The 24,268-nt window shown below is 45.6% G+C and overlaps 2 protein-coding genes across 2 annotated transcripts in view; one reads left to right on the top strand and one right to left on the bottom strand.

The window, feature by feature from the left end:
• Positions 1 to 204: 204 nt before the first annotated feature.
• Positions 205 to 24,268, top strand: part of col13a1 (collagen, type XIII, alpha 1) — an 86,508-nt gene continuing 62,444 nt past the window's right edge. Inside the window, exons 1-2 of the mRNA XM_084470516.1 lie at positions 205 to 907; positions 5,448 to 5,517. Of these exons, the coding sequence (XP_084326642.1) occupies positions 605 to 907; positions 5,448 to 5,517 (373 nt within the window). The 5' untranslated portion in view covers positions 205 to 604. The remainder of the gene's footprint in view (positions 908 to 5,447; positions 5,518 to 24,268) is intronic.
• LOC311350501 (uncharacterized protein) lies at positions 12,189 to 14,123 on the bottom strand. The gene is made up of 3 exons (XM_084470520.1): positions 13,917 to 14,123; positions 13,015 to 13,094; positions 12,189 to 12,912 (listed from the first exon to the last, which is right to left on the bottom strand). The coding sequence occupies exons 1-3, from the start codon at positions 13,919 to 13,921 to the stop codon at positions 12,488 to 12,490; spliced, it is 510 nt and encodes a 169-aa protein (XP_084326646.1). The 5' UTR covers positions 13,922 to 14,123; the 3' UTR covers positions 12,189 to 12,487.

The following is a 24,268-nucleotide window of genomic DNA, read 5'->3' as shown; positions in this document are numbered from 1 at the left end:
GCGAGTGCGCACGGATCAAAGGGGGCAACGCCGTCGCCGCCGCCGCCGCTGAATCCCAGCCCATCCTACCACCCCAACGTTTAGCCTAACCCTACACCCTAGTGATAGGAGGAGCGTGCACTTGCGCAGCAGCCTAGCAAAAGGCGCATAGTGTAAAGGCGCTCTAGAGAGAGAGAGAGAGAGAGAGAGAGAGAGAGAGAGCGGCTCAGATTTCAGCGCGCGCACTGACGGCTGATCGACCAGTACACAGGGACAGAGAGAGAGAGAGAGCTGCAGCTACACCGCTCGGACAGCACCATCAGATGGCTCGGCTGCAACTCGGTGCAAAGTGATCAGAGAGTTGACTTGGGTTTTGTTATACTCGGTTTTGTTACTTAACCGACTTGAACGATGCTCAACACCACAGGATTGTGTCGTGTTTTGATTTTGTTATAAATACTTATTTATTTGAGAATATCAAGCAAGAAAAAGTTTGGAAGGAGGACAACTGCAAGACTTTAACTACCAAAAGTAGTATTTTTTTTTTTTTACTCTTCTTGATTCATATTTGGATTTCATTGTGGGGGGGAAAATATCTTAAAGTTATAGTAGGTCTGCATGAAAAATGGAAGAGGAACAACAGTGGAGAGCTACCGGTCACCCCAAAGTGCGGAGGACTTGTGACGACAAGGACGCTTGCAAGAAGCCGCTTTGGAGAAACTTTGGAGATTCTGCCGGCCTAACAATTTGTATAATATTAAGCCTCTTGTCTCTGGGAGTTTGCACGGCGGTCTTTCTGCGGACGTCGGAATTGCAGTCACGGATATTCAGCCTGGAGCAGCAGCGGGACTCGCAGGTCACCGCATGGATGTCCTCGGAGCAGGTGGAACCCGTTATCCTGGCCCGTCTTGACCGGATTCTGGAAGAGGTAAGCGCCGATGGTCGCAAAGATGTAGTAGGCCTACTTATTAAATTCTGGGCCACAGGAGGTGCAACTTTAATGATAAATTGTGCAATACTTTATGCACTCGTCCGTTCTATAAGTCTTGACTTATTTTTTTATATTTTTAAAGGTTAACAGGCATGAGAAGCCCTTGCAGTTGACATGGTGCAATTTTATATGACCAATATGGCCCATACACAAACGGCGAGAAATACATTCTTACTTTTGTATTTAGGGACACCTGCACGATGTCTCCTCCTTAACAACGCATTCCGTTTTCAGATCCACTCACTTTGCATTACTTTGTAGGTATAACCCTGAGTCGCACTCTCCTTTACCATCTGTTGTGTAAAACAGTTGTTTGGCCCCGGTTTGCCCTTTAATTGACCACTTCCACAGCTACACTAACAACCTCTTCCACGGTGATTGAAGTCCGTAGGCAGCCTATTTTCCTTTCCTTTTGTTTGCTTTGACACAACCTTTTGAGTCACCTCCACTTTCACTTTGGGCATCTCCTAATATTAAGAGGAGCTATATGCGTTAGTCCACTCCATGCAACAGAAACACCGTGACAATATTGACCTTTTTAATATTAAACGTCGGCCTTCACGCGGGGGAGATTTTTAACAAAACAACATCAAAACAAATCATACATTGACTGGATATTAATTGATTAAAATATACAATCAAGTCAGAACAATTGGCAAAAGTAAACCTATTTCTACTCTTACATAAACGTTTATACGGAAACTTTGCAACAATGTGCAGATTGTCACTGCTCTGTAGTCTGTCAGATGTTACACACTGAGGGGAATGGGAGTTTAGGATTTCACCCTAAATAAATGGTTAATAAATCAAAATAAAAAGCTTAATAAATGTTAATTAATGTCTCAACCAAGCATCTAAAATATACAGTTTCCATGAAATCCACATTCTCTACTCTGATCCTTAAATGTTGCTCAAGCTTTTAAAAGAGAGAATTCACAATTAGCTATGAGGCCGACGGCCCTCCATAGGCCCTCTCTATGGCCAGGGAACTGGCTGTGCATTTTCCAGAGCAGGAGCTGTGTGTGCAGCGCAGCGGCCAGACTCTGAGGTGTGGAAAGGGGAGAAATACAGCCTCCCCCGGTCCTGGTTTCGTCACCCAGGTCCCTGCAGACCCCCCTAGACCCCTCAGCCCTGTACAGCCTGCGGCATGCGTTTGGGTGGCTCCCCCACTCTCAGTGACAGATACCTCTGCATGCTTGCACAGGCCAGTGTGTTGAACAATAAAAGCAGGCACGCATGCCCCAGAAACACTAGTGGGAAACACTGTATCATTTGGTGGAATATGCAGACAAATGCATTTTTCTGCTCTGGAATAACTTGCAATAGCATCCTGCAGAATGAATGTTCTGGGGGGAGAGAGGGGGCGGGGAGGGAGGGAGAGAGAGGGGTAAAGAGAGAGGGGTAGAGAGAGTGGGGGGGAGAGGGAGAGGGAGATGGAGGGAGAGAGAGAGATGGGGAGAGAGAGTGGGAAAGAGGGGGAGAGGGAGAGAGAGACCAGCTCTGCTCTCTGTCAGAGCACACTGAGTCATGAGGACATTGCGAAGAGAATGGTCTCTTCTTCGCTCTCAGATAGATGCACCAGAAGTCCTGATTTCTGCCTGGTGGAATCATTTCGTCAAGAGGGAAGAATTCTTAATCACAATTTCTCGGCACAACTCTCAGAACTTATTCATTGCCGTTCCCTGAGTTCTTAAAAAAAAAAAAGTGAGATGATTCATCTCAACAGTACACAGTGTTGATTTTTGGTCTGCTAAATACATATATTTTTTAATATAAATGTTGTCCATCTTTCATGGACAGGACAGTGAAAATATACAGGAATTGAAAGAGAGAGGGAATGAGCAAGTGAATAGATACTGATATGTAGTGCAGGCTGTAATCGAACCTGGGTCACTACCAGGTATGTTGCCTTCCTGGTGAGCACCCTAGCGGGATGAGCCACTGCCCCTCCCAGAATATGCTTTAGCAATATAATTAGTTTCCCATTATTAGGCATCTGTCATGGCTGTACGTCTAAAGAGCGTGTGAAATCAAACGGCTCTTCTTTTATCTCCTACATGTGAATGATTCTAAGCATCGGATCTTCTTATTGTGGACATTTTCCAAGGAATCAATAGGTCTTTTTATAGCCTGGTAGGGTTCCAATCCCCAATACCTCTGCCGCTCCACCGCTAGTTCAAACGCTGTCGCGGATTGTAGATGTTTTGCGTTAAGCCCCCCGACATCCAAATTTAGCAGCGCTGGAATTCCTCAAGTACTTCAGTCTCTGTTTCACAAGCCCTTTGTGTACATGACCTCAGGGCTCCGCACCGTGACCTTCAAGTGGCCGCGGCATGACGGCGTTTACAATGAGCAAATGACACACGAGGGCTTCCTTCATCACTGGCATTGGCAAACAGCGGATCGGCTGGCCAGCACCGAGCCGATCGATAGGTCGGCTCGCTGCTCCTGACGGAATGCTTTCAAACAGGATCGCCGACCACCCATCCATTAATTCTAAATGGGACTTCTAAACACCCACGGGCCAGTCCGGCACTGCGCTGAAAACTCTTAAGTGCACTACAAACGCAGTAAGTTGGGAGGGGGGAGGGGGGTGGGGGGTAGGGCAGCATATTAGGGATCTTCAAGCTACTCTGATGAGGGGATTGTGAAAGCCACTGTCATACTCCTGAAATAGCACGTTTAAACCACATCAAAACCTCCAGCATCGGGTTACCATTAAAGTGGGGGAGGCGGAGAGGCGGGGAATGCACCCAGCCACCCATTCTCTTACCATCCCACCCCCCACCCCCTAGCTCTCTCTATGGGGTACTGTCTACCCCTTCGCCCACCCCTGACCATCAAGGCCGCTGTGCATGCCAGTGGTGATGTCACCAGTCATACACTCGGGGTAACTCGTCTGAATCATCAACGGCTGTCCCATAGAAGGGTGCCGTCAGTATTTATATCTATTTTATTACTCGCCGTTCAGCGCTGTTGTCTGGTAATTCGAGTGAGCTTGGTCTTTGATGCACCGCGCGTTGAAGGGGCTGCTGATTTACAGGTTGATCCGCCTGGGATGGCCTGACTCTCGTCTTCTTTCGTCTTTCAGTGTACCCCCTTATCTCTGTCACCTTGTCTGGGTGGGCTGGGGTTGGGTTGGGGGGGGGGCAGTGGCCACCTCAGCTGTTGTTGGACTTCGGGTCGAGCCGAGGGCCATTTTAGAAGTCCACCACCACAGCAGAGTAGTGCGGCAGATCTCGGTCTCTCCGGACCGGTCTCCACTAAACACTTCCCCAGCCGCCATGCGGGCCCTGCCAGTATCAACCAAATACATTCCTGGAACTCTTGGTGAATAACACACACAGAGCTCTCAGAGAAACGGGAGAGAGAGAGAGAGAGAGAGTGTGAGAGGGAGCGAGACAGAGGGCGTGTGTGAGAGGGAAAGAGACAGAGGGAGTGTGTGAGAGGGAAGGAAGGAGAGAGATTCCAGGTTGGTTTTGTGTCTGCCGTTTATAACAGTGGTTCTGGTGGGTTGGATCTCACTGCTATTGGTCCTTTCTTCCCGGAAGGATTCTGGGACGAAAAATAAGTTATATATAACTTTTTACTTATTCACACAGTTGATATTTATACATTTGGTGTTTCCTTCCATCCTACACTAACATATTTGATTTACCTATTTATTTCTGTCCCTCATGGAAATGTCTAGAAAAATATATTAGAAGATCAGAACAAATTAAATAACGTAGGTGTAAAGCGTTTCTCATTGGGAAGGAGTCATGCGATTTGTTACACACAAGATGTACGCCCACATTTAACTATCCTGGTGAGAGCACACTCTTGCATGGATTCTTTATTTGGAGTGTTATGCGTTGTTCAACTGCTGTTGGATCTGTGGTCGTGTTCCTGGGGGACATATTGGGCCTGACCGTCTCTACCAAGAACCCTGAACCTTATCTCCATAACATCCACTCCTGCACCTGTCTGTCACCGCCTCCAAACAGCTCACACTGCTGTCACTGCTCCGGATGGGGCTGGCATCCCGTTGAGGATGAACCAGTATTCTTGTCTTGGCACTGGCGCTCGGATCAAATCGCTGGCATTCACCCTTTTCGTTGATTTAGCACAGACTTGTGTCCAGTATTTATACCTTGATAAAGGCTAAATTGAGCTGTTTTATCTACCAATCACTTTTCTGTCTTCTGTGTACAATTTTAGAGGTTGTATGCGCACTGGCATGGATTTATTGACATTGAAAGTTGTTAATGGCATGGTTGAAAGTACACAGATAAAAATTATATTAATTGACACACTCATTGGTTAGAAAGGGAGACGGATCAATGGCTAAAACATTTTTACAGGTCATTGCTAGTTTATTCACTTTTAAATACTGCTTTGTTTTAATTGTTTACTGTTTCTGGGAAGAGGATTTCAGATCCATTTAAGTATACAAAGCATCCTAACACTTCCTCTCTTTTCCTTCTTCTTCTGTCAGAAACTTGCAGCTCGGCTACCCAAGACACGGCAGGCCCGCGACGTGCCCCACAACTGCCTCTGTCCTCCAGGTAAGAGCTGTTAACACACACACACACAGACACACACACACACACACACACACACACACACACACACACACACACACAGCTCAGGTGGAACCCTGAGGGCTCCACCCACTAATATCCTCGGCTGGCTGTATCCTGCTTTTGGTTTCATTCAGTGGTGTTTTTGTGTGTGTGCGTGCGCATGGTCAGATTAAGATGTTGTGCTTAATTAGGGCGATGCCAGAGGGCGGCAGGAGATTGGGAGTAGAGATAGCTCGACTTCTTACCAAAAGCCCCTACTTCAGCTCTTAAAACCCCCACAACGAGGGCTCACCAAGGCTTTTTATTAGGTGTGAGGTCTGGGAGTCTGTGCAAGGAGGTACGCTGTGATGTCATCCGTTTTATTTCTTTCTTATTTCTTTATTGAGTTTTCTTTCCTGTCAATATTAACAATCTACATTTATCAGTATAATATGTATAACACTCACTTGTCAAGATCAAAGCAAAAATAGATGGCTGAAAATATAATGCATCCAACACAAGTGGGGGTTTAGGGTGTCATCGCTCTTTAAATGTGGACGTTATCGGAGGCAGGGATGTGTTGATACTTCCTCTCAACTTATTTATAATAGTTCTAAATCAACATCTCTGTGACACCTCTTGGGTAGATCTGAGAGAAGGGTATTTATTTATTTGAGTGTCCACCTAGCGACGCAGGCCGCTCCGGTCTGAGCGTGCCCAGTAGGGCCCTCTCCGTGCACCCGGTGGCCCGCGACTGGCGCCGGCTCCACGACAAGTGGAGGGTGTCATTTCAAGGTCCGCTGGCAGCGCCGGCGGTTTGATGTCACACAGGGACAGGACAGGACAGCGGTGGGGTGTCACACAGAGGTATTCTGGGATGGGCGCTGCGACGGCGCGAGCGTTAAGACGCAACACTCTTGGGGCCGCTCGCATTCCGACATTTCTCCACAACGGTGGAACGAGATGAGATGAATGCATGGGATCTGATGCTGTGTTTGTGGCATACTGGGACAAATAAGAAAGAGAAAGGTGAAGATATTGTTCTCCATTCTCAGGACAGGAGCAGACTTGGATGATAATCAGGTGATCTTGGCCAAAGTTAAATTTAAAAAGAAAATGTGTATTTTATATGACCACAGAATCAACCCATAGCAGAAGAATGGCCATCGTGCCACATACAATACCAAACCCCACAGAGGGAACACCGTCTCTTTAAAAGCAGACGGAGGAGGGAGGGTTTCTCGGGAAAGCTGGAGAGCAGCAGATGAGAAGGTCCAGCACTCAGCAGTTTGTCAGAGGCGTTCAAGAACAGTGAACTGCTCGCTACAGCAGCAACTGAAGCCACCTGTTTGACTGCTACAACCACCAGGTGTTCGTTATTAAGCCCTTTGTGTGTGTGTGTGTGTGTGTGTGTGTGTGTGTGTGTGTGTGTGTGTGTGTGTGTGTGTGTGTGTGTGTGTGTGTGTGTGTGTCAAGCACCTCCACCTCCTCCCACCACCACCCCGACTCTATGGGTCTGTGTGAACAAGGGGCGGGGCTAGTGTCCACACATTAGTGCTAATTGGCCCTGTCGGCAGCGTCATTGTCTTCTAACGTCCTCCCATGAGCGCCTATTAAGGCAGCCAAGCCCCTCCCCCCCACCATCGCCACAGGTGTGAGGCCGTTTTACTGCAGACCCTTCCAGATGGTTCCATGGCTTTTACTGCCGGTGCCTCGTTCTTTGTTCATTTCTGTTTTCGACAGTTGTAAAAGAAGAACATTTGGGGTTGTGGTTGAAAATGTCACTCTTACATGCTAGTATTTCTGTAGTCATTCAGTGTGTGGCTGTTGGAGTTTGTCATAACTGAAAAACTTTCTATTAAGAACCCAGATCAGGAAGTTATAGTTTAGTTAGGTACTGACGATTCATACTATTGCATTGAGTGTTTTTCTGGTGAAATCATTGATTTTGCATTGTTATAACAGATAATATATTATATATATAATGCATATAATGTATGCCCTTTATCAATTAAATAGGTTGATGATATGAACTTCTAATAACAGATTCAAATTTTTAAAAAGTTGGCATAAAGAATGTGTCAAATTCAAGACATGAGCTCTAGAAAAATGCTGCATTGCATTGTGGGACGTGTACAGAAAGAAACCAATAACGGTGCCCAACCTGGCCACTGCCAATCAACATGTACTGCGACCATAGGACTGCTGTGTTTGTTGTGAAACCATGGTGACCACAGTGCAGTTAATGCACCTTGTAACCAACACTGCGGTGCAGTGAACACAGACTTTAGAAACACCCGCTGTTAATATTAGATTAATTTTTTTCCTCAGTTTTATGACCAGAATCAATGCAGCAGCTTAAAGATTGATATAATGCGTCTTTCCAGGGTGAAATGTTTACTATAAATCATCACAATTAGATGGCTTGGTGTACTATTGCAATCATGGGGGCAACAACAGAAATATGGTCTGTGGGACCTTTTTAAAATAACTTTTTTCTGTTTTCATACGTTTATTTAATTTTTGTAAAATATACACACAACCCGCATGCAAACAGGTATGCAGGTACCTGGAGGGCCACACCACATGTCATCGGCACGCTGAACTCGGTTTGTCCCCCGTCAGCCTGTTTGGTTAAGCAGGGGTGTGTGTGTGCGTGTGTGTGTGTGTGAGGAACCATGGAAAGTGTTATGTCAGAGCTGCCAGAAGCAAAGCTGGACACCCTGGGACTCCGCCAAAGCTGATGATTTATTTGCTAAATGTCTTCCAAAGTGATTATTAAGTATCAACGGGTAAACCAAGGCATTAGATACATGTACTTGTACATGTATGTATGTTTTAAGTCCATGAGAGAGAGGGGAAATGGTAGAGCAACAGTGCTGTGCTTCATACAGCAGAGTGAGCGGACTCGTGTATCCCAGTCTGGGTATTTTATGAATGTGAGGCCTGTTTGAAACCACTACATGCCCCCTGTATCAAAACAGGCGATTAGTTGCCTGGATGTGTTGAAATCTGAATGCCTGTCCACTCAGGTTCCCGTTTTAAATGATGTTGGTTCGGCTTTAATTAGTTTCTACCAAGATATATTGCCCCCAGAATACGAATGACCCCTGATTACCCCCTTCTGCGTGTTCAAAGCACACTTGTTTCTGTTGGCAGGGAAAGTGCTTGTGTTGTCACATGTTGTGTGGTTAAATAACACGAGTAATACGGTTTCTTTGAAGCAAATAATATTTTAGTTTCCACATTTGTGAGTGGCACCACCACACCACATGAACACGGGGGAGTATTTTCTACTTGTTAACACTCGAGGTAAAGACATGAGGTGAGTTCATGTGTTTGCTAACGTGTTAGTTGCATAAAGTGTGTTTTCCCTGACCATGTGGATCGGCCATGTTGCAAGAGGGTGGGAGGTGTGTGTTGCTGTTTGTTGCTGTGTACTATTGTCACATGGTTTGTGCTGTCGGACGTTGTCTCGGTACGCGGTGTACGCTGTTGTGAGATGCGGTATGTCATGTGGCATTGTTGTGCGTTGTTGTGATGCGTTGTTAGGTGCCGTGCTCGGGGTCATTGTTAAAGTGTGTTTTGAGGATGCCATATGTGTATATTAAGCCAGAGGATTTACGGCTGTGAGAATGTGTGAGAAGCATCGCTGACCCCTGTCCGGAGGCCGGTCACCGGTGATGTTTAGCAACCTGCCAGTAGCGTGTCACGCAGTGGGAACAGTTGCAACAACAACCAGAGTAAATTACAAGGTCTGCATTACATTATCATCATCATCAACATCATCATCAAACCGGATAAATCATGAAGTCATGTGTTTAAGGAAACCAGGTTGATACAGCGTGAGAGTGGAAGGAGGCCAAGGAAAGTGAAGACAAGAGATTTGAAGAGTAGGAAGGAGTTGAGCTCACGCCTCAGACCTCTTTTGGGATTGGTTCTGCTAGACGATTTCCTGGCTGGATGGAAGGTGAAAGTGGAAGAGAAGAAACGGAGGCCGGAGGGAACATATTTGTTGGTTTCCTGTAGTTGCTGTTCCTGTGGGCAACTGTCAGTAGGATGTATTGAATTTATACAAACTGATACTCACGTAATTATATTGACCAGAGTGTTAAAAGAAGAGCCAAGTGGCTGGCTCTCAGCACATCTACTCCAGAGGAGCAGGTGGTGGTGAAGGTCCATGAGGAGGAGGAGAAGGAGGGAGAGACAGTGGAGGAGGTGGTGGAGTTTGAGGGCAGGGGGAGAAGGTGGCGGTCCCGGCGGGGTGGGTCGTAGACTGAGGGTCAGAGATGAAGGCCTGCCACTGCTGAGAGAGGAAGCGGTCTTTGAGAGTTGGACCTGGCTCGGTTCCCAGGGGAAGCCATCGCCAGAGAGACGAGAGGCGTGTCGTCCAAGACAATTCCCCTCCCCCCACCACCACCACCACCGGAGCTCAGAACCCTTTCTAAAAACAGGCGCACACAGACAGACATACGCATGCACGCATAAACACTATGCTACACCCAGGGTTGGCACATAGGCATTGGTTGGCATGGCTTTGTAATCACCTCCTGACCCCTCAGCCAAACACACACACACACACACACACACACACACACACGAAAATCTAGGGAATGACAGGGAAACCACAATATTTACACCAGTTGTCTATTTGTTACGTTCAGACGGATGTTGCTTATAATAGCAAAGGAGCGAGCAGACAGAGCTGTTGGAAGAGCACGCAACGCACAACATTAGCACACTTAAGTGGCCAATATGTTTTACAGGTTTGAGACGCACACGCATGCACGCACACACACGTTGAAACTCTATGTTTGTGTGTGTGTATGTTAGTGTGTGAGCTAGCCTGTGGTGTGTGTGTGCTTGCGTGCTAGTCTGTGTAATGGAGAGAGGCTGAAAGATTAGCACGCAATTAGTGACGCATGACACTTTATGACACATGAATGTACACGTACATTAAATGCAAAGACCCGTCTGACGAGAGACTCATATATACATATAGTCAGAGCATCTTCTTCCTGGCTCGGTGCCACCGTCGCTACTTGTCTGTCTTGTAATCACAAACCAACAGGTCTTTGATTATTTCAGTAACTTCTACATATTCTGATCAGGTTTCTGCTAAAAACGACCCCTGCAAAGTCTTTGTAAACAAGAGGCTCACTCTTAACCAGGGGGCAGGGGGGGCAGTGTTGGGTGAGAAGGTAGTGAGTGGGTGGGAGAGTTTGGAGAGGGCTGTAGTTATTTAAAGACCCCGAACACCACCACCCCGGGCCCCCCCCCCACCCCGCCCAAGTTCACCTTGACATGTGTGCTGACAGGAGGAGAGCACGGTGGATCAGATTTCTGAGTCCCTGATTGGTTTACAGCAGAGCTGCCACCATACCCAGTTGGGGGGGGGGGGCGGTTAGGGGGAGAATAGGGGAGGTGGGGGCGGGAGGAAAGAATTAGTTTAAGACGGTGGGGAAGAGATCGAAGAAGCCCAGCATAAAAAGCTTTGGGGTGGATCATAGATACTATATTTAAAATATAATGTATTTTCTTCACCCTGACAAAACCGCTCACCTTGCCAGAAAAAACAAGGTCAGACTTCTTCTTTATAGTGTGCCTGTGTCTAATCTCAGAATGTGCACCTTAATGACTTTGTTAACAGGTGAACTACATTAATTGTGACTTAAAGACCAGGCGAACAGGTGAGGTAAACTATTGAGCCCTTAATGACAAGGTGAACAGGTGAGCGGGTGATGGATGAGTTCCGGGAGAGAGAGAAGATGACATCGCTCTTCCACCATCTGCTTTGCTCATAATGAACGTTGTCCTGGGCACCCCATCTCCGTCCAATAAACACACACACACACACACACACACACACACACACACACACACACACACACACACACACACACACACACACACACACACACAGACAGAGGGGCACATCCTGAACTTGTTAACAACTTGTTCGGAAGGGTTCACAGCCAGCCGCGAGGTCTTGTGCTCCTGAATGGCACGCCTGTGTAATCATGATTACCTCGTCGCTCCTGGTTCCCTCCCGAGTTACGCCGCACACATGTGCATGCAAAAGTGTACACGTATGTCTGGGTGTTAATCTACATACGTCCATATGAAACCCTTTCGTTGGATTACAGTCTGACCACAGAAAAACGTGAAGGCAAAGCAGAGATGTTCTGGTTGTTCTGTTCTGTAATTGTACCAGCGTTTACCGCGTTCGGCGCGCAAGGGGCCCTCCTGGATCACATTTCGGTCTGGCCTCCATCAGCGCTTGTTTGTGTGAACACTGTTTAGGAAATGCGCGGTCACTCAGCCAAGAGCCGACCGCAAGTGATCACCCCCCACGCAGACGCTCCGACGCAGTCGTGAACCTTTATGGTTCTGTGTGGGGTTTTAGTAAGCGGACCAATCACAGCCCTTGCTGCTGCGTCGCCTCGATGGAAGGTTACAATTTTTGGGAGGCACACGTCAGGCCCTTGCGGTGGACGCAAGGAGGGTCCGCAAGGACGTAAGGGGTCCGTAACCCCCACATAATCAGGCCTTTTCTGTCACCACCTCCGCTATCATCATTATGTCCTCCACAACCCCTAGAACCACCACAAACACAGTCTCCAACAGTACCACTACCATACACACACACACACACACACACACAGGTGCACACACGTCATACACACATGGGCAAGTCAAGTGTACAGCCTCTGATGGTAGCACACTATATAACTTGTTTTATATAATATACTGTATAGTAAAACAAGGTACGTGTACACTGAAGTACTCAGTAGGATAAAAGGTGAGAGATTTAAAGAATGACACGTTACACTTAATTATCTTGGCTTTAGTGAACTTTCATTCATTCATCATTCATGATGATTGATGAATTGATTATTTCTTATGGATAATTGCTCTGGTCGTAATGACAGGGGTTAGACGGAGCGCTCCACCCATCTCCATCTCCCCGGTCCTAGCAAAGCCCGAGGTCCTTGATCTCCACCCTCAGCACCGCCCTGCTCGACTCCGTCATGTCGACGACCACCTCCACGATCTCTCCCTTGTACGTTCTGGCGGCGGCGCCCCCTTTGACCCGGACGAAGCTCATCTCATTGCCGTAGTACATGAGGTCGAAGAGGTCGTTGTCGCAAGCGGTGCCGCGGTAGAAGATGCCCGCGCCGCACCAGTTGCTGTAGAGGTTGTAGTCGAAGGGCACGGAGAACATGAGGGCCAGCACGGCGTTGTAGTCTCTGTGCTGGTCGTGGACCAGGTCGTAGGTGAAGACGCCCACCGAGCCGCAGGCTGTCAGCAAGGTGCTGGTGAAGTTGGCGGCGGCTTTGGAGTACTTTTTGATTTGGGGAGGCAGAGGCACGCTGCACTCGCCACTCACCAGGAACAGCCAAACTTAACGATTTTAGAATTTTACAAAAGAGGGTTGTACTTATTCAGATGGGGAATCCTGTTGAAGTGATTGGCTTTTAAATGGACTAGTGCAGACTTACCCTGGGTCCAATAAGGCATAGATACCACAGGAGTTGTAGATCTCCACAAAGCAGGTACGCTGAATCATGTCTGATTGGCTGAGTCAGAAGGGTCAGATAAACACACTGGTTAGGCTCCATTAAGCTTTTTTACTTCTCGTAAGCTCAATTAAGAGGGACCTATTATAGAACATTTTTATCATTAAGGCATCTTCAAAATGATTCTGTAACATCAAGTAAACAAATGTGTTTTGTATGGGTAATAATAAAAAAAAAATCGTATTGAGTTGATACAAATCAAAGAGTTTCAAGATTCAGATTATTTATTGTTACATGTCATATACATATAAGGCAGTAAAATGATTTAGTTCTGGCTCCTTGGCCTAGCACCTAGGTCTGGATAGATAGTCTTAACACCGTTCAAGTCAAATGCAATTTTTATAAACAGACATCCGGATATGAATGCAACATCTGTAAGCAAGGGACAACATTTTAGGATCTGAATCATTCTGGTTTCTGTACGAGGATTATTGACCAATCACGTTTGAGTAGGCTTTGGTTGCATCTGGGTAAACAGAAAGAGGCAGAACCCAATGGCCGAACTGCAATCTTGGAACCCATCAACTATAGTCTGGAGAAGATTTTTCTTTCAGGTACTTTTTAAAACATGTATCTGGATCCAAACAATGTAAAGTATGACCGGCTCACTGAAGAGGAAGTCTTGGCCCGCACATCTGCTCGCTACACAGGATGCCCCGAAATTTGCCTGGGTTGTGCACTCAGACATTTCCACCACAACGGACTACCACACACTGAGGACCCAGTCTGCCATTCAACACTTGTCTTCAGCCTTCCCCCCTGTTGAAAACATCGACCCGCGGCTTTGCTCACAATCAGTCGAAACAAAGATGAAGTACTCACGACATGTTGAATAGCAGCCTATCTGAGTCTCTTCCAAGTCAAGTCATCCGGTTCCTACTGCTACTCTTTTCCCTTTCTACTGTCCGTTACTCCTCTTTTATACAAGCTGAATATGGGTTAAACCAACACATGCATGCCATCTGTATCCTTTGTATCCGGCCTGAAAATATTTTCTGCAATGTAGGAGTTCTTTTATGGTAAACGCTTCCTCTTTCTAACAAACAAAATACGATTAGACTAGACTACGAAACTACGACGACGAATTCAAATAGTCAAAGCTTTTGCTGGGAAATAACTTGGTGGTCTTGAGACACTTTTCCACACATAAACAATATATTGACTCGCATTTCATTCAATAAAAATGCACAATCATTTAAGTGTAATACGATTAAAGTTTGCAACGAATGGGGTGTGCTAAATCAGGAGGTTATCCTTCACATTGGTGTTCCCGGGGACTTCCTCTCCTATGCCTCATTTGGTCAAAGATTGAGTATATAGTCCGATGGGTTACAGGGAAGCTGTCAACAACGTGCATGCTCCTGACATGGGAAAAGGAAAAAAAGAAAATACAAAGAATGAGAGGGATCCATTTTCTCTTTCCCTGGCTCCCGCAGAGCAGAAGGCAGACTCAGAACAGTGGGAACAGTAGTAGACTGTGAACAGTAGGAAGGGTAGACTGGATGGACTGGAAACAGTGGGAAAGGTGGTCTAGATTGACAGAGAACATTGGGAACGTTAGTCTAGATACACTTGGAACAGTGGGATCAGTAGTCTAGATACACTTGGAACAGTGGGATTGATAGTCTAGATACACTTGGAACAGTGGGATCGGTAGTCTAGATATACTTGGAACAGTGGGATCGGTAGTCTAGATTGACTGGGAACAGTGGGATCGGTAGTTGAGATTGACTGGGAACTGTTGGGACGGTAGTCTAGATTGCAGTAGCAGAAGGGCCATGCATCACCTTCAGAGTTCACTAGTAATTAGGGCTCCATGAAAGACCTGCCCAAGGGGACACACACGGGCCCGACACACCTACTCACACACACACCGGCCCCTATAGCCCCCCCTCCCCCAACAACACACACACACACACACACACACACACACACAAACAGATACCTACACATCTACAAATAAAATAAAAGTACTAGTTCACACATGCACCGACACATACATACAGTGTATAGTCAAGGAGACCTAATAATGAGAGATTATGTGAATTTCCTTGGTAATGTTTTCGCAGGAGAGGGTAAGGAGAAGCACTTGAAAGCTGATCTTTAATAAGGGCTATTAGGACTGTATCAAGGGCCACATGTCTGGCAGCCTGCGGTGCCCGGGGGCCGTCACACGGGGCCAGAGCAACCACAGGGGCCATCTGCTACAGATCACACTCTGATCCCCAGAACCCAGTGGAGCCCTGCCTAGTCCAACGTCACCTGGACCAAGTATTTTTTTCTATATATATATAGAAAATATCGTCATTGCAATCGTCATCAGCATCATCATCTTCATCAACTTCATCTTTGTCCTCATCATCATCCACGGAGAGACCAGCGGTTTTATGTTCTCCGTCTTTTTCTCCATCTGCACAATCAAAAGTTAATAAATGTAGGAACGGGTCGTTTTCTGGGTTGACTCATATCGATGGGGCTTGCCCCCCTTGGGGAGATGTTTGTCATTTATAAGCGCTGTGGGGGTTGGACGTTGAATGATGAAGAGCATATTATTATTGAATTCTCTAGAGATCGAGGAGGATGACGAGTGGGGAGGGGATATGAAGCTGTGGTGAATGTATGCTTTTTCTAAATGACAATAAAGCATTTCACCCCCCTCCCCCTCCCTCACACTGTTGTTTAGTTGGACTCGGATCAAGCCTTCCAACTTGTGTGTATGTGGCCCTACAGCAGAAGGCACGGGGCCAGTCCTGAGGCCAATTGTTTAGATCCCGTCCAGCTGGATTCTCTTAGCCCCCATCTTAACAGGGAGCTACTGCCAAGTCTTCTTGATATCCTCCTCAGTGTCTGAGCCCTCTTTCAACTCTTTTCCTTACCATTTTTCAATTAGGGTGGGTACCAGTAGGCCCACTGGCCGAGAGGCTGGCTTAGCCGTTGAGAATGAGGTGTGATGGTTGTAAAGTGGGCGTGACTCGAACCGAGGACGCAAACCTAAACCTTTTGCTTTGTTCTTTCCGTTGAGCAACGTTCATGACAATGTTGTGATGAAACGTACCAACATTTGTTGTAATGAAACGTGTCGACAATCTTGACATGAAATGATAAACGATTTCATGGAGAAAATATTTCTGGGAGAATATAAAACAAAACTGAAAAGCAATTTCCTTGAGGGATGATTTTGACCTGCTTCCAACAATAATGGGTGGTTAAATTAACTTGGAAGTGCTTCCAAAATAAAATATTTGATCGGGAGCGGGGCCTTATCTTGCCTTTTTACTTTATGGCTCTGCTATTTCGTATGTATGGTTTTGCATAAGTGAGAACACCCAATTATTTTTGTTAATACAGGCAATCGGGAACTTTCTGATTCAGAAAGTAAATGTTTAATGTTTTCAGCAAATCAAAACATCGGCATGACAAATGAGGAACTGATTTGAAGTGTATGTGTGAAGCAAAATCACCCCGGGTCTTGTACTTTGTCAGTCTGGGGTCGTCCCCCTCTCTGATGTCAGGGCACGTTACAGGGGCTGCATCAAAGAGAAGAATCGTGTGTCTCTGAAATATTAAAGTCAGCCCAGTTCAGTGAACAAATCTCTCTTAATAAAAATCTCTCGACTTTCTCCTCATTTTCATTCTGACAAGAACTTCTCCAGATGTCCAGAATATTGGATCTCTTGGCCGTTGACGGGATAGCTTTGCGTCTCACATCAGGCAATGATTTGGTTGATAAGCCTCGAGGCTTTGCTTATTATTTTCCTCCTTACTCGATCGATTTTTCATATGAAGCTTGAAGCCACAGATTCTCTGACGCAAAAGAAAAGGGTCACTCGATCGAGAGGACTTGACCGGCCCCGGCCTGGACAAAAACAATCCACATGACGATGGTAAAGCCCAGATCTTTTGAGGGTTTTTCCCCCCAAAAACTGCAACTACCTTCTTTACGTGTTGGTTTTTCATGGACATTGAAGATCAGGGCCTGGCTTGCACTCACACGCAAACACGCGTGCACATTTTGTTGCTTGATCGCAAAGGGAGCTGTGATCACGTTGTGTTAAAAATGATGGCTTGGAGCCCCAACCCTTCCTATTCCACTCTCCACCTCATCATCTCAGGCCCATACATGGAGCTCTCCTCTCCACAGGCACAAGGGCTTTCTGGAGTCACCAGGGCTGACACGTTGCCCTTTACCACTCCTCTGAAAAAAATGCTGTTTAATTCATGCTATCGGCCGAACTCGACTTTTCTCTAATCACCTTTTTTGTTTTTACTTTGGGAAAAAGTTGCGGAAAGTACCTGGTACTTATTTTGGTATCACCTCGTTCAATGTTCCTAGTGAGCTGAGGCGATGCAAAAAGGTGACATGATAACACTGCAGACTAGAGGTCTTCACTGGTCAAAGATCATGGATCCTAACCAAAATAGGCCCGGGAAATGTTAGTTTCAAGATCAGATTGGTTCAGATAATTTTTTTATATATATATAAAGGTATATACTGAGCAGTTTTTGAGATATTACAGACCCTACCAATACATGTCTAAGAGGAGAGAGACACAGGATTCAGACGGGTAGGCTATTTTATGGACCCGACAAACCCTGTATTTAAAATGGTTCTGAAAATGCTGTTCTACTACTAAAAACGTTCATCATGTCTGTGCAACATATGGTAGCCTAGTCAAAATAGCAGAAAGACCTAACTTGAATAAGCTAGGGTTGTGCTTTAAAAGACACGATGTGCCTGTCTTATATGAGTGGAACTGTTACAGTCCGCCAAATCGAATACACTTTACCCATCTTTACAGAGCACCTTTCCTCCACTCTGACTCAACTTGCTGGCTCTGCTTCACGCTGTTGCAGTTTTATCACCATATATCTCGCTCTTGTAATCCGATCCTAATGTCAGCCTTATCATCACGCAAGTGACACCCAGGGAGGGAGGTAGGGTGTGCCATGAGTCTTGGCCGGGATGGTATGGATTAAAAAAGTAAGGTATTCCTGCATTTTGGGCAATTTATTGTGTGTGTGTGTATGAATTGCACGGTATCACAAGTACCTACTCAAGCCTAGAAATAATATTTAAAAAAAATGAAATCCTCCATATGTGCTGTCCCTTGACTGTCCCTCCCCCTATCTCGCCAAGCTGAAGTGAAACTGAAGTGACCCTTAAGTTTTGTTTCTCCAGAAGCCCTTGCACATACTCACTAATGATACCTAAACCATGAATGATATTTCATGTCACACACCATGTGAACTCAGCAAAAACAAATAAATACATAGTATGTGATGACCTTAACCCCGTGGTGGGCATCGCACGACGGTGGTATTGCGGTGATACAGTTATTGTCACAGCCCTATCTTCATCATGGGAGGTGGTCGGGGGTGAGCATGGTTCTCCAACAGGGGAGGAGGTTGGGGCTTGGAGGGGGTGTTACAGGAGCTGAGGAACTTAAGCCATGGGGTCCTTTTGGTCCTTGACCTATTTAACCCTCTCTGCACCTCCTCCCCCCCATCCAAAGATGGTTCAGGAACATGAACACGCACAGGGAACTGCACAGCGTTTTAAGAAGGAGAGACGACGACGACAACCTCGGACCGCTGTCTCGTCCTCGCCATGATGCTTATTTTAACACGCAGCGCACACAAGCGTATCTGGGGTGCAGCCCCTGCATGTCTCACCGGCTCTTCTATCTTGAGGTTCAACCCCCTCCCCCCTCCACTGTAGCACTGTGGCTCTGTAGTACCTTTAAAGGTCTCCCCCCTACCCGGCCACTTTTACTTCCAGCTTGCTCCTTAAAACCCTCTGAAGGCCATTCCACACCTACATAAACACACACACACACTGACAAACCCCAGCCCCGAAAAAGGCACCTCTCCAAAGGTTTGGGGGAGTTGGAAACAGCAGTAACCAGAGTCCCAGTTGCTATGCGCTAGAACGGGGGATCGAAAGGATACTGAAGACCTTTTTATATATATATATATATATATATATATATATATATATATATATATATATCACTGTATTTTGGGGGGTTTGCAGTGTCAGGTTTACTGGTATGGTGATTGCTCACATTCCTTTGTTAGTTACCAAGAGGTTGAATAAATAGTTCAATATTGAGGGTTGGTGTGATAGTAGGAATAGTCACTTTAGTACCATTTGGAAGTCTTGGAAAGCATTTATTTTTATTTTTATGAATGCTTGGGAAATGACGAAGAGTTTTGGCTGTGATCAAAAAACGTACATGATCCCAAAGATATCGACAGCAGCCTTAAATCAGAATTGAAGCTGTCCAAAAAAGTAGGTGTTAACCGTACAATCTGGCGTTTGTTTGAGTGTACGGCAGTTTTTACTTTATAGTCACAAGCGGTGTGGTTTCTCACTTTCTCCCGTTCAATGACATGCACAGTGAACTGGTTTAGAGTTCAGTTGAATCCCTTGTGTCCACAACCTACCTGGAGGCCTATTTGGGTGAGATGCAAAACGTGTCAGCTCATTAACATAATGTATCTGAATTCATTGTAAGCTGCATTAAATCAAATTAATAAATGTTGATGTAAGTCTTCCAACGCGAATGCAGAGTAGGGGTGTAACCCTTGCTTCATTACCCAGCTACTGTCAAGCAAATCCCTTCACTGACCCCTATAAAGGGCAAGTTACCACTCTCCTTTTATTGGTTGTTTTTGTGGTGTTTTTAAAGCTGCTCTCATCACTCTTAACCTAGTTCTCCATCTGTTGGAAGCCAACAGGTGTGTATGTCTGTGTGCTTTGTGTGAGCCACACAACGCTCTTCCATATAAAACAACATTGTGAAATATGCATATGTTAACCCTTTACATTTCTTTAGGTTCGTTGCTCAGATAGAAAAATCCATCTAATTTGAATTTATCTGACTGGTACCACACTCTTCTCATTGTTTTGAGTTTTCCATTTATTATGGATTCCTGGTCACAATCAAAAAAAAATTGTATTTGTGTGGATTTGAGGTGCAAATATCCACAAATTCTTCAAGGTAGCATAAAGTATGCAGCGCAAACCCACGCACAAGCTGCTCTCCAAAGCCTCCCTGCTCCTCGGAGGCCTTGCAAAGACGTTAGTGCGCAGAGCTCTCTGAGGTGAGCCCAGGAATGCTGCAGCACTTTATGGCTTTACCAGAGAAACTAGCCGCTAACACTCGCCAGCAAAACCTGATAAAAAAGGGAGGAAAAACCCCAAATCCTCCAGGGTGAGGAGAAACGAAGCAGACTTGGAAGATCACTTTTATTGTGAAGGAGTGAGATGTGAGAGGAGCTATCACGTTGCTTCCCAATTGATTATGTTGTTTTTCAACGACTGGAGTTACGCAGGCCGACACTTGGCCTCCCATTCGTTTGCCACAGTTTGCTGTCAGAAAGTGTCCCCTTCTGTCTATCATTGTCGGGTTCTGGGAAGGCTAACTCTAGTGTGGTTCCACACATGCCACTCACGGACTATATCTCTGTGTTTGTGTTCGGTAACATATCCATAAGCGACCGCTTTAAGAGCCGGGGAGAAAAAAACGATGTGGTTCTCGGTACAGTTGAGGTTAGGGAAAGCAGAACTCTGGAGACTCGGGGATAACGTTTGGTTAAGCATTTCTCCAGGCTTGCTTACATTGCAACATCCATCCTCTAAAAGTAAAAAAAACGATTTGGTGTTTACAGATACTTATCATGAGTGTTTGTGTAAGCCCCACCATGCTACAGAATCTTCACTCCTCTGGGCCGTTGATCTGTCAGGCTGAAGTTCTATAGTGTCAAACGTCTTTTCCAGTTCTGCTATCAAACTTGGTTTGTAAGAAAAAAGAACACAGAAATCTCGAGAGAATTTGTATAGTTTAAGATAAATTTTGCATATGTACACAAAACGGAAATGGATTCTATGTTTAGTTTTGACTAATTACATAGTACATAGTAAATTATCATATTGGGTACCAAATGGAGGCATTGTTTTTTCTCTTTTTGAGTGACTGCTCTTAGTAGGTGTCGTGAATGGGAGCTTATCTGGTGAGAGATCGCTAGCCTCTAGCCAACTCACTTATCCACACGGGTCAAAGTTCGTGCCTGTTGTTGTTGGTGTTTTTTCGTCAGAGTATGTGCTCCTTGTTGTGGAGATATGCACATTGTTTAGTTCAATTGGGAAATGTGAATCAATTTTGTTTTGAAACAATATGCACCCCAGCCCATATTTGGAACAATATTGCATTTTTCCTAGTACATTAGTGGGTGTTTGGAGCGGCAGACCTTTTTTTCACAAATGTTGAAGGCCTAGGTGACCTTGTGTGGGACAGAGAGAAGAAGACAGAGAGCCATTAGGCATAGGAAGGCGAAGAAAAAACAAACTGTCATTTACAGGTTTGAATTTCGTCTCACTATTCTGAGCTACTTTTTTCGAATTCGATGACAAATGTTCAATAAAATCCCTCACCCAAAAAAACGTCTCTTCCCGGGGAGTGTGAGTACGTGAGTGATCTTGCCGTTGGGCTTCTGTGGGAAGACCTTGGACGACATCCCCAGCTGTGAAATACGAGACTCCTGTGCTACTGAGAGAAGAAGAAGGTGATGGAGGTGGTGGTGGTGGTGTGGGGGTCAGTGGGTCTGATGGTTCCCGGCAGTTGGTCAGTTCATCTAGCCGTTGAGAAGAGCCACGTTTGATGTCCCCCAGGATAAACAGGCTTGTTTATTTACGGTGCCGGGGAGGGGGTAGAGTGATGGAGTGACACTGACGGGCTCTCACTCTCTAACCCTGCTCCCCCCTGCTGAGTAACCATCTTGGTCTTCATGCAGATGTTTGTCTTTAATTGCTCTTTTCCACCGCATGATACTAGCTTAGCTCAGCTCTACTCGATTTACTCCAGGTACTTTGAATTTACCTGCAGATTCAACTTTTATCCAAAATAAAACTGCACATAGCACATTGCAAGTATTCCGCTATCGGGATTAATAATCATATATAATCAATAATAACAGATGGCGAATAGTTATCTAATTTGAGTGTAAAAAACTTTCAAGGAGATTTTAATGTAGTTTTAATCTAGGGATGCAATAGCAGGTCTGTGTGTAGAGAAACGTAATTTGGCTGTTATCTCAACCATTCCCCAACAAGTACAGTGAATATGGTGACCATGACATGGATACCTATTTGTGATTGATTAACATGTTTTATTCAAGCTGTCACATATCCGCCTTCTATGTAGTCAAGTGAGAAACAATGAATTGCTGGCACTATAGTATCTTGGTTATTTAAAAAATGATGGATTTGTGCATCATGTCCCGTGCAACGATGACACAGGGACGCAGTGACACAGTGGTGAATCTAGGATGATCACGATTTAATCTCTCTGGCCAATCGGTTATCTACAGTGTTTTACCAACACCCTTTGGACCCGCCTCAGCTTCAAAAAAAGGTACCAGGTGCACAACCTTTTGTGGCAGTGTGTTCTTTCCTACACGTGCAACAGACACATGTCCAACCATCCTCAACATTAGCTTCAAAGACAAGAATTTGGTTAGCATCCCTGAACGGTCTCATCACTAGAAGGCACCAAGATTAACCAAATCAATATAGAATTCCTGGTGTATCCATAATACAAAACACATATCTTAACAAGACAAGTTTTCAGAGATATCCCCAACAAACACCAAACTATCTGACATATACTGACATATTGCACTACTTCAGAGAGAGAGAGAGAGAGAATGAAGAGAAAAATGAAGTAAAAATGAAGAGATAGTAAAAATGAAGAGATAAATGGAGGGAGAGATGGATACAGATAAATGGAGGGAGAGATGGAGAGAGAGTGAAAGTGAGGTGTGGGAATGAGAGAGCTGGCGGACGGCCAACATGAGCCAGCGTAAAACAAACAGAGAAACACTCAAGCAGGAGAACGAAAACACACACAGGACATGTGATGATGTGTGATGGTAGACAGAGGACTGAGTACACACCACACACACACCACAAAACACACACACACACACACACACACACACACACCACATGGCTCCACAACATCCATGGTCTTTGTATATTCAGATGAATAGACCACATCCACCTCCCCCACTTTTGGTCAGGGGCCCTGGGGGGAGGGGCGGGGGGGGGGGGGGGGGACAGCCCAAACCTCCCCCCACTCCCCCCAGAATCATAGGTTCAGGCCCCGTACTCACTACTCACCCTAAATCTGATATCCTAATTTACCGTATAATACCTCCCCCAGCTACAGCTGTGAGTGTGTGTGTGTGTGCATTGGGAAACGGTTTTCACAGGGGTCAAGGGGGGGGTAAAGGCTATGTGTTCTTAGCCAGGACCCCCATCTTATAGTATTTATGGAATGAATCCCCTTTTGTTTGCTTGTGTGAATATATGTGTGTGTGTGTGTGTGTGCTTCTGTATGTAAGTGTGCGTGCACGTGTGTGTATTTTTGCCTGTGTGTATGCGTCTGTTTACCTGCCTGTGTGTGTGAGTCCACCTCACGTATCCGTGTTTACCTTCTGTCAACAGAAGCTCAGCTGGACGCTGATGAGAGAGAGATTCAATCCCTTTGAAACCCAGACCTCACAGGGTCAGCTGATCTTCCCCATTCCGCATCCATTCCATGTCGTCACAGCCTCTTTTGGACACTCAATGCTTGAGTGTCAAACACACTTTTATTCCCCAGTGCATATCATTTTGAAGAAAAAATATTTGTGGTTAATTCCTGAAATGACCTAATTATTTGAATAACAATTCCAGTGTAATAACAGTGTAATAATAGAAGCAATAAGAACAGTACACACACACCTTGAAAATGTGTTTAGAAGGTGCTATATTCATGAAATATAGTTACATTTCCTGTGTGACAGTAAATGTGTGTGTGTTGGTGCGTATTTGTGTGTGCCTGGCTGTGTGTTATTATACTTACTGATACGTAGTACATATATTCCATATCATAATCTAGTTAAAACAACACCTTAACATAATTCCGGTAACTTTTCCACCTTGGGCCCCAGTGGTGTGGGTGTGTGCATGTGGACCGTCGACGTCTGGGGCATGAGCTCCCGGCGTTCTCTCTCTTTTTTTGGTACATTAACACATTTTTGAGCCATAAGGTTGAGGGCTTGGTTGAGAGCAGTGTGAGGGTCTCGATGCAGGTGTGTGAGTGCTGATGGGACCCTCTGGGCGTCGA

The sequence above is a fragment of the Micromesistius poutassou genome (genome assembly GCF_964030765.1).
Source record: "Micromesistius poutassou genome assembly, chromosome: 7".
In the NCBI taxonomy this organism is placed as follows: domain Eukaryota; kingdom Metazoa; phylum Chordata; class Actinopteri; order Gadiformes; family Gadidae; genus Micromesistius; species Micromesistius poutassou.
This window is presented reverse-complemented; position numbering and strand designations above follow the sequence as displayed.